We start from the raw sequence: 11611 nt of genomic DNA on the forward strand, positions 1-11611 counted from the left end.
CCTTGACAAATATCCATGTAGACTTTTGATGAATAACATAATATGGCCAAAATGAAGGCGTGCAGCATTATTTAAACATGTGTTCTAGGGTTTCCACATGTGGAACTTCTAATGAATTGCATCTGAAGTAGGTAACTCCTTTGAGGGTTATTTTTATGGGCTTTTAATGGGTAATTAGAAGACAGGAACAATGCTGTGAGAGTGAAGTGTGAGGGGTTTTTGCCTGTGGTGGGCTGTGGTAGGTGGCCTGTTTCATTGTTCTTCCACACATTTGGTTGTGACTCTGACTCGAGGGTTTCAGCCATAGGCTGGGCAGACAGTGACTCTGCTGATCTGAAGCTGAGGTAAAAACTCAAAAAATATTTCCTGATTCTGTCCTAATATGATGCACTGGTTATGCAACATCTGACTTTGGCTCCTGGTGATCGAGTTTATAAATGCATAAACATCACTTGATGAAAACAGTCTCTCAGTCGGGTCTATCACTGGCTTTATGAGTCATATCTCTGGCTAACAATTTAAAATTTCCTAATGTTCAAGCTGTTATCACTGACCCACATGTGTCAGGCTTTGCAGGAAATTAATGAGCCCTAACCTTGAAATTCCTTTACCATGAACATTTCTGCAAACTGGCTGCCTCACTGGGACTTTACTGTAAGCAAATGAGCGAGAGAGGTGAAACTGGGGGGAGCCGGGAAAGAGAATTGGCCAGTGGAGAGCCAAAGCATCTTGAAAAGGCATTTAGGAGCAGACAGTCTTTTCCAGAACAGTTGGGGATCGGGGAAGACTACTTCCTGGATTGCATGACATGTTGTTGCTGAAAGGGGAGCCCTGCCTGGATGTGATTGGTCAAGTCTGTTTATACTGGACAGACTTATTGGGAAGATGACTGCCTGTGTGCGTGCACTTGTGTAATGGTCGGATATCATGCAGGAGTTTTTGTCTAACAGCAACATAATTAGACGAACATTCCTGTGTTGGTTTAATGTTCAGATCACTTGTTTTTAGCCACACTCATGGTATGAGTCTCTGGTGGTAGTGTTGGTTGGTCCACCACTTCAGTCCAGAGTGAAATATGTCTGCATTTACTGGATGAATTGCAATGAATTTTGTACAGACATTTGAGTTCCCAAGAGGATGAATCCTAACAACTCTGGTGATCCTCTGACTTTTCCTCTCGTGCCACCACGAGGTTGACAATTGTGGTTTTGAGTAAAATGTCTCAACAACTATTGGATTGATTGGCATGAAGTTTGATACACACATTGACGTCCTCCTCAGTTTTTGAACCTCTAGACTTTCCTCATCATTGGATCAAAATATTTATTTGTACAAAACTTCAGTTTTTGACCAAATACCCTCAAAACTAATGACATTTGTGTTTCATGCCAATAAGCAAACGTTAATGTGCTAACACACAACACCAAGATGGTGAACATACTAACATCAGCATGTTAGCATTGTCATTGTGCCTGGCTTTAGCATTTAGCTCAGCATTCAGTACACTGACACTTGCCCAGATCTTTGTGCTGTTAACTTGATATTTACTGATTTATAATTCCTTGTCTGTCTTTGTCTTCTTTCTCCTTGTCTCATCACATTTTGTCCCTCTGGTTGTTCGACAGATAACGGAGGTCAGACTCTGGCTGGTGGCAGCAACTGGCCACTGCGAGGGAGGAAGTTTTCACTGTGGGAAGGAGGGGTCCGGGGAGTCGGATTTGTCGCCAGCCCGCTGCTGAAGCAACCCGGGACCGTCAGCCGCGAACTCATCCACATTTCCGACTGGCTGCCAACATTTGTTGGCCTGGCAGGAGGGAGCACCAACGGCACAAAGCCACTGGACGGATTCAACGTGTGGAACACGATCAGGTGAGCTGGACTGTTCTCACAGAGCTGGGACTTGAATTCAGGTTGTGAACGTGTCTCAGGTGGCAAGTTGAGTTGACAGCGTGAGCGATACCAGCGCTTGAGTTTTGACAGCCGGCCCTCTCTGTGTGCCTCTTTCCGATCCTTCCCCCACGTGCTCTCACTCCAACTCCCTCTGCCTGTCTCCCTGACCCGCCGTCTTTTTCTTGTAGGAGCCCCTGCTCCTTCAATAAGTCCTTTGTTACTGTGGCAATGGGAGCTCAAAGAGAAGGAAATTCCATCAGTCATTCTCACCTAAATCTGTCCTTCCATCCCTTTCTTTTTCTCTTATCCTCTCTCCGTCCCCACTTCTAAGCTGCTGCTATTGGATAAACTAATTAGTTTTGCCACAAATCCTTTTATGTGGCAGCATACCCGAGATGTTTTTGATCTTTTATACGTAATAAATGTAATCATTTATAGTTGAATTTTCAGGTTTTGGAGAACCTTGCAAGAAACCGAGTGATAGAATAAGTCATATGCAACTGTTGGCAGACCACAGATGAACTCTCCATGTTACTTTGTGAACAGGTCATCACTCGAGCTGTCACTGAGTCCTGTTTGACTGACACTATTTGTAAACTAAATGTGGACGCAGTGAAGAAGGTGAAATTGAGGGCTACAGCAGAGCTCCAGCAGAAAATCAAGGCTTAGCCTGGGCCGCAAACTACTACTCACAGCCTCCACTTGACTGGATTGGCTGACACATGTCAGCTGACCGCTGGCTGCTGGCGTTGCGGTGCGAGCAACACGACAACGCAGGACACAAACTGCTGTTTGCTCTCACTGCTTTGCAGTTTCATCTCGTTCTCAGTCGGTTCTCCCGTTACACAAAACAACAGCCCGACAGCTCGGCCAGTGAAATGAAACAACAAATGAAGGCCCAGAACAGTAGGCAGCAGGAGAGAGTGAGAGTTATTTTAGTTGTGCTATCAGACACTGTGGTCAGTGAGAGCAGTGTGTTTTCTCTGTGGTGGAGTGCGGTCAGAGCATATGACTGCCTGGTGAACGACGGCCAGCTGGTTTAGATTTACAGATCCCAGTGGATTTTACAGTGCATGAGTCAGACATCTCGGTGTGTGTGTGTGTTGGTTTTGCATCCATGTCCATATCCAAGAGTTACACTGTTTTTTTTTATCTTACAGCAGCGGGATTGCCTCACCCAGACTGGAGCTGCTGCACAACATTGACCCCCTGTATGTCGATGAGGGTCCATGTAAGTTCACGTTTCACTGTACGTAGAGGAGGCTTTTCCCACTCTGTCTATACTGTCATCAGAATATTTAATATAAAGATTTAATACCTCCAGCAGGGTTTCATCTGTTGAGTTCCCACACTGTGTAAGTATGGCAGTACATGTACGTGTGCTCCGACCCAGATGTGGTAAAGAAAGAGTTTTGACATGAATCTTGAAAGACAATCTTGTGAAATTCAAACATTGGCTGACACCACCTGCAGAGTTCCCATCACAAGAACATTCATACCAGAAAATCCTGCCATCGTTTCACTTCTTGTCACTTTCTTAAAGAAAGCTATGATGATAATGTGGGATTATGGAACATTTTTGAGGAAATACTTTGTAATGCATGAAGTAAAAAATATATATTTGTATTCAATATACAGTAAATGCTGAATATTTAATGTTGAATGTTGGATTGGTAATGTTGGTCAGTCGGTCTGTTGGTCAGTTCACCACTTTGGTCCAGAACAAATCTCAACAGCTATTCTGTGCAGACATTCATCGTTCCCAGAGGTGGAACCCCTCTGACTTTTCCTCTTACGCCACCATGAGGTTTCAAAAGACAATTGTGTCCCCCTCAGAGTGAACTGGAACAACTATCCCTTCATTTTCCAATTAACACCTTCATCAGGTCAAATTTTGAATTTGTCTGACACTTTGATGTATGACCAAATACCTGCAAAGCAAATGACAATCTCATCATCCTCAGCTGCACTTTATGAAGTGTTAAATAGCAAATGTTAGCATGCTACATGCTTAACTAAGATACTGTAGTTACATGGTAAACACTTTACCTGCCTAACATCAGTGTGTTAGTGTTGTCATTGTGGACATATTAGCATGCTAGTCTTAGCATTTAGCTCGGGCACTGCTGTGCCTGAGGGATCAGTTATGCTCTGACCTTTTCTGCAACTTTCCGACATCGACAATTGAAATTTCACACGAACTTGATGGCTCGATTGGTCAGCTGTGCGGAGCTGAGAAAGAAGCCCAGCTCTCCTTTTTTCAACCTTTGAAAGGGTTGGGTTACGTTAGAACACAACTAGTTCAAAACACGTGTTGTTTGACCACAAAAGTGGGTGTAGTGGAGCCAAAACGGGCACACTCGGAGGCGAACCGCTGGTTTAAACCCAATCCATTGATCCTTTATCTGTACCTGCTCATCCTGTGCAGGGTGGTGAAAGAGAGGCGGGGTACACACCGGATATTTCACCAGTCTGTCACAGGGCTGACGAACAGAGATGGACAACCATTCGCTCCAACGGGCAGTTCAAAGACACCAGTTAACCTTCATTCATGTCTATGAACCATGTGAGGAACCCCGTACAGACACAGGGAGAACATGCAGACTCTTGGCCAGGTTAAACCATTTTAGCCATTATTCATGTGGCAGTGACAACAATACGATGAAGCATGTTGTTACCACTCCTCCTCTCTGTGTGTGTGATGTCTGTCCTGTGTCTTCCTTCGTTTCTGTCGCTTTCTCCGTCTTCCCAATATGGCAACAAGTATCAAGGGTTCATTGTCTGAGCCGGCGCTCACAAATACCCGACACCACGAATCCAATTAACTCCAGTCAAAGCAGACTGGGTCCTAAGAATAGCATGTTGCATAACGTTTGACTAAACTCACATTAGTGTATTAGAAATCCACTTTATGTTTATTATGAGTTTTTGAAAATTGTTTAAGTGGATTACAAGTTTGTGAGGAATCTGTCTTGAGTGTGTTTGCAGCTGGTCTCACATGGCGTCTAGATTATTATAAGAAGACGTCCTTCATTTTGAAAGCTTGCTTTATGAAATGTGCACACGTTACTTCAATTTCATGATTCATTATGGCCCGCAATGTTTTTATTAAGACAATTCAATCCAAGTATTGGCTGTCTCACACTCCACTTCCACTTATATACAAAGGTTGTCTGACTTACTTAAGAAAACATTCTAGTAATTAGCTTTATTTTTTGTCACATTTTGGCTGTATCTTGGTGAGTACTGCCCTTTTTCATCTGAGGAATGTTGATGGGAAAACATTAAAATTCTGATCAGTCACTGTTGAACCTGTAATCAGCCGACAGTGTTGAAATCTGAGATAGTTGACGTTTGAGGGCAGGGTGTGTGTGGTTACAGTTTAAACTCTGTGATTGGACGGAGGTTTCCAGGAAAGAGGTCTTGTGACTGCCCCTCTTCCTGCTGTCAGACACAGTGGAATGGTCTCATTCTTGTTGGAACCACTTAATAATAGCTGGTCCTGGTCCTGGTCCTGGTCTGGCAACTATTTCTGACTTTGTGGAGGGTGCTGCACCTTCATCAAAAATAGTAGAGGTATAGGAGGAGTACATTTTTGTACTGTAATGTTTGACAGATGTACTGTAATGGGCACATAATGGGAGATGATTTTTCTGTATGATTAGTTTGCCAGAAGACTAATTATTACTGATCAGTAATTTATGTAACACTGTAGTATAATTTGGTAATCTGATACAGACGTTCTGAAAGGAGTCCATCACCTGAAACACCTGCCTTAAAACTTTTGTACAGATCACACTTCCTCCCAAGTCTGAACAATGGTTGTGAGCTCAGTGAACAGTGGTTCATAGTTAAAGTCTCCTGCCATTCAGGCGCCCACACATGACCGTCGGTGAAGCCGCTCTTTGCTGGTTGTGTCATTGTTGTCCTATGGGGAGAGTGGTGATGCCCAATTATTTCAACTTTGACCTCAGTTGACGCTGATCTTTCAACACGCAACCAATGACATAACAGTCATATGTGACGTGAAGTTTTTTCACACGTTTTTACACAAAGTGAAAATAACGACAGTGAAATGAAATAAACTAAATTAAAGGCAAACAAAGTAATCAAGAACTACTGGAAACACCCTCAACTGGCCTCTGCTTCAACAAATAAGTCACGTATAGTCCAATCACTGATTTGTAGCATTTTGTGACACGACTGTTTAAACAGCTTCAGCCAGTAGAGCTCATTTTGTCCTCTAAGTTTACTGCAGGTCATCACCATCTAAATCATCTGGATGGAGGCCAGTTAAGAACAACACCGCTGCTTTACAAGCGTTCATGTTTTACGTTTGAATCTTTATCGTCAGCCACCACAGAGACAACCAGCTCCTCTTTCAGATTCCTCTTTCGTTTTGTTCTTTCTTCCCCTCTTTCCTGTTAACCCAGCCTCTGTTTGAGACCCTGCCCTCTATTTAACTCATGAAAAGGCCTTGTCCCTTTTTACATGTTTTCTCCTTTCAGCTTGCTTTTCAAAATCCCTCCTCTGTGCTCTCGCTCTGGGTGAAAAGAGGGATCCCAACTAAATGGGTCACAGGGGGGGTCCCTGAACTTCTTGCTTGTTGAGAGAGAGAAAACCTGGACTTGGTCCAAGCCTTAAATCACCCCGAAATTTCCCGTCCGCACTCATCTGCTGTCTCGGGGTCTCTTCCCGCTGTTTCTCCTCTTCCCCTCCCTCCTTTTTCTTGAGCCCATTTGTGGACTCTCCTGCTGTGGATCCAGATGAGCAAGGCTTGCCTTGTCCTGCGCTCGTGTGTGTGTGTGTGTGTGTTGAGTTCTTGAGGCCCCTGTCTGTAAAGAAACAAGAGTGGAAGAAGAGCTGGTTCCCCTTAAATTAATCAGCCCTGATGTTAGCAGAGCTGAAATCATCTGTCATTCCACCTGCTTCCATAACAATATTAACACCTGAATCTGGCATGACGTCAGTACTGTGGAGGACATGAGCTCTGCGAGTCTGTTGTTTACACAAATCTGCGATAAGTTTGCCTCTCGGATTGCTCTGCGTTGAGCAACCCAGCTCAATGCATGTGAGAACAATTAAGATACCCACATGTCATTTTCACAATGATCAGTGACGAACCCGATGTCAGAGCTTCTATCATGTGGTTACAAGAAACGCTGAGATCGGAAATGTTTTAATTCTCCAGTCATGTCGATGTGGTTGAATCGACTCTATAAAACGAGCTCCGATGGGAATGTGGGTTTTGTGTGGGTGGGACTTTGTCCATATCCTAAGAATGTGAGGAAATACTTGTTTTTGACAGTGTTAGGACGCCAAAATTGCATGGAAATTTGTCTAATCATGACCATATTGCCGGGGTCAACCACGCCATGAACCTGAGGATCCTCCCAAAGCCAGATCTCCTCTTTTATTAAAGTGTGCTCACTTCTGGGAGACATTGTCCATAAGAACAGGAAGAGCTCGTGGAACGAGGCTGCAGAAATTTCTGGACAGTCTGAGAACAAGGACTGATTATTTACTTTTGCCTTATGAAACTTGTAAAATGATGCCAGTTACTAACTGTGATCCTTGCTCCTCATTTGCTTCATGATTTCAAATGTGCTCAACTGCAGTAATGGCAAATTATTCATTGTTCTTGGCAGAAATAGACGAGTGGTGCTGAGTTGACCACATTACCACCATATTTGTCAAATTCCTCCAGCCCCAAAGTTCCATGTGTTGGAGGAGATTCATACATACAACGATTTCTGTTCTTGGAGGGAAGGATTGTTATGAAGCAACTTTTGAGCCACTCAACTGCTGCTGTTCCACTGTTGATTTTTACAACACAAAAAGAGGTTTCTTATTGGCATATTTATTTTCACACCTTTACTTGATACTGACTGTGATTCCCAGGTATGCACTGAATTTTGGTGCCAGTCTACCTACTCCTGTGCTTTACACAGACATCCACAGAGAGCTTTTTGTGTCCAGCGGTAGTCTAATATCATCTTAATCAGCAGTTTCTAGTTTTAAAATAAATGGATGTCCTCCATGATCAGCTCTGTCCTCTGCTCTCTGCAGGTCATACCGAAAAGAATCAGTTGACCGCCTGGGCCGAATCTGGCTTCAATGTGTCCATTCACGCAGCCATTCGATCCTCAAACTGGAAGCTGCTGACTGGCTACCCAGGTCAGTATCCTCTGACACCCGTAATGGCCTGTTTAGTCTGAGTGGGAAGCAGGAAATCATGCACACTTGTGCACAGACACACGTTCACTTATTATCTCTGCTAATCAGTGGTGGAAGAAGTGTTCAAGTACAGAAGTATTGCCAGCAGTGTGTACATAACGTATCAAAAGTAAAAGGATTTGTTGTGTAGTAATTTTGCCCCTGTGACCGATTATTTATGACATTATTAGATTTTTTTTTTTACTGATGCAATAATGCCTGAGCATTTTTTTTTTACTCTTACAACTCACAGACATCTGAAACGTGTCACGGGGTCCCGACTGGACACAGATTTTCTTCGCAAGAAATCAAAAGCCAAAAAAGTTGGGAGCTGCTGATTTAATCTTTAATAAATGAAAAAAATTAATAAATCTGTAATGCCAAATGTTAATCAGAAAAGTATTTACAGCTGTGAGATGAATGTACTGGAGTAAATGAATTTGAATCATGGTGGAGTGGAGCTATAAAGTTGCATTAGAAGTCAATACTTAAAGTACCTCAAAATTGTACTTAAGTACATTACTTGAGTAAACTTACTGTGTAACTTTCCACCACTGCTGCTACAGTCCTTCATCTTATTTCCTCCAGGCTGCGATAAGTGGTTCCCCCGGCCCGGCAACGTGAGCTCTGTGTCGAAGCCCTCACAGGTGAATCCACTGAAGCCCGTAATGCTGTTTGACATAGAAAAAGACCCAGAAGAGAGGAATGAAGTGTCTGCTCAGTACCCCACAGTAGTGGAGTATCTCCTCAGTCGGCTCTACCACCACCAGAAGACTGCTGAGCCGGTAAACTTCCCTGCCGATGACCCCAGATGTGACCCAGGCCCCTCCGGAGCCTGGGGACCCTGGGCTTAGATGGCAATGACAGTGATGAAGCTTAGTTGACCATGTTTACACACCATGTTCGCAACAGCAGGGATCTCTTTTCTAGAGAATAATGAAGTTTTAGAAATGTTTTTCCTCTTTGATTTGGATTTATTGTAAATCAATAAAAGACAGCTCAGTCCATCACACAATAAATTCAGTCTAACACGGTTCCAACACAGCATATTGGAGTCTGGAGTAAGTCTGCAGAGCAGCTCAACCCTAAGTGCTGCTAATTGTACCGAATCCAGACGTCCACGACCATATGAGTTTGAGCGAAAATGCAGCAATATGTTAGAATTGCAAGCATTCTGTACATAGTATCACAAATAACCAAATATTGAGCTTGTCTGAACTCGTATGAGTTATATAGTGATACCGTTAAGAGGAAGGTAAAAGACTATCTTCTCTGTGTAGCGAAACAGTGCCTTTATGGCCGTGTTCATCATCATCTCCATGGACACAGCGAATAAACAAGGCTGCACAGATGATTTAATTATTTAGAAACAAATGAGAAATTGCTGTTATTATTGATCTCTGTGTGTGGAATGGTCCCAGGGGTAACGCTAGTTGAAGTGACTGGGTGAAGTTACACCTGTTGCTGATTTGTGAAGACCATCTACTTCCTGTTACAGGTGTTGCACTTTATGTATCTACTGTAGAGAAGATTCAGGCTCCTTGTATGTTAAACATAACATCACACAGAAATAGCAGGCTTTTTTAAAACGCCTTACCATTCCGACGACTCGCCCACGGGCCCTAAGGAGCATTTCATCTTTTTTATTTCTTTTCCCATTTATTGGCACAACACAACATTCCTGTTTAGTCTCTTATTATACACCATTAGAAAGCTAAGATCCTCGTGAATTGATTGACACAAATCATTTTGAGATACAATCACAACAAGAGTCACAATAAATGGCAGCAACAGAAAGACAACCGCATTTAAAATTAACATTAACATTGAGGCATCGTACCAATTATGTCCCTCAGTGATCCACCGATGGACACTATTCCAACAAAAACTGTCTGGTAACATCGACAGCCGATCCACTGCAGTGAAAATATTTAGTCCGAAACATGATAATAATACATAGAAAGATGCTTTCTACCTTCCAAATTAGCAGGCGATGTGTTCGTCTTCTGCTTGTCCCCTGTGATTTCTCTGTTAAAACTTCTGGAAACATATACACAAGGGTGTCATCTTGTCTACGGTTACTCTGTGGAGTCTCAGGTTTCAGATGGCACCTCACTTGATCAATCACGATCTCCCACATGAAGCCTAGCAACCAGAGTAGGCAATAACACTCTTAATGTAGATAAATACAAAATTGCCATTTTTTTTAGAACGCCTAAATACAAGATGAAAGAAATATTTCAGCAACCAAACTATTGTCTCTTTTTGGTATTTTTAAGGATTATACAGGAGAGAGGAAAGCAGTAGATGTTTTTGTGAATAAAGAGAGTAAATGCTTGAAGATTTTGAAATCTTGCATAAGATTTGACCATAAAGTAGCACAAATCTATATTAATTATTATTTTTATTTTGAGAAATGTTATTTGTTTTTTACAGCAGCTTCACTCATGTTGTGCACCCTTTCACCAGCAGCAGGAGGTTGTTTCCATTGGAAACAACTCCTAAATCCACAGTACACAACCTGCACAGCATCATACAGCAAACACACAAAATTAGCAACTAGCTGGTCAACATAGTGGAGTTTTTTTTTTTTTTATAACTCTGGTGCCATATTGAGGAATAGCCTTTGCTGTTCATCAAGTTGTTAAACCTGAAAGGAGCCTATAGAAGTCAGGTTAGGAAGTGTTTATGGAAGAAGGTAACAGATTTTTAATGAAGTCTGCAACGATATTGTTACTTTCGCTGTCTTTGTTTTAAAGTTATTTTTACTTTTTAAATTGTTATGAGCTGGTTTTGTTTCTCAGGGTTGCGTTGTTTAGCTTTTATGTAGGATGTCTTGTGCTTTTTTGTGTTTTATTTTGTCTTTTAATATCTTGGCAAATAAGTGTTTTTACTTTAACATATTATCTTTTGGATTTTTCTTTATTTTTTGTGTCTGATGACCCATAAATAATATCAATCAATCACTCAGATATTTCCCTCAGAGTTTGAATAGACCTGTGACCCCATCTGTTATCTTTTTAATTGTGAATGAGCATCAAGTTGTGTCTACAAAGATTTTTGTCTTTATTTCATGGATGTCTGCTTTCTGCCTGAAATGATCAGATGCTTGTCTGAGGTGAAATGTTTTTTAAATATCCCTGTTTAAACCTCCCTATGTCCCTAAATATGAGCCAATTATTTTTTATTAAGTAATTGTGCACAGCATTATTCAGAAGTGCCTACTGGTGGAAGCTGAAGACATGTTACCATTTTATTTGTTCTGAAAACAAACAACAACAAGCATAATAAAGAGGGTAAAAGTCTATGAAAGTGTTTGTCTAATATTCAGCTAATTATGGTGCAAGTGTTTTTTAGGTTGCTTGTTTCCCTTCCAGTTGCCTTGAAGTTAATAAGTTGGTGCTTAATGGGTTGAAAATGAGGAATTTCTTGTGCATCTCAGGTATCCCTTTTGTTATGGCTTCAGCCACAACTCCCACATGCCAGTTCTTCATGAACGTACTGT

At 42.0% G+C, this 11611-nt stretch overlaps 1 protein-coding gene across 1 annotated transcript in view; it reads left to right on the top strand.

The window, feature by feature from the left end:
- Positions 1-11411, top strand: part of LOC121623360 (arylsulfatase B-like) — a 36252-nt gene extending 24841 nt beyond the window's left edge. Inside the window, exons 5-8 of the mRNA XM_041960627.1 lie at positions 1626-1869; positions 3051-3121; positions 7960-8067; positions 8695-11411. Coding sequence (XP_041816561.1) covers positions 1626-1869; positions 3051-3121; positions 7960-8067; positions 8695-8960 — 689 coding nt within the window. The 3' untranslated portion in view covers positions 8961-11411. The remainder of the gene's footprint in view (positions 1-1625; positions 1870-3050; positions 3122-7959; positions 8068-8694) is intronic.
- The last annotated feature ends 200 nt before the right edge of the window (positions 11412-11611 follow it).

Source organism: Chelmon rostratus, chromosome 19, assembly GCF_017976325.1.
Source record: "Chelmon rostratus isolate fCheRos1 chromosome 19, fCheRos1.pri, whole genome shotgun sequence".
NCBI lineage: Eukaryota > Metazoa > Chordata > Actinopteri > Chaetodontiformes > Chaetodontidae > Chelmon > Chelmon rostratus.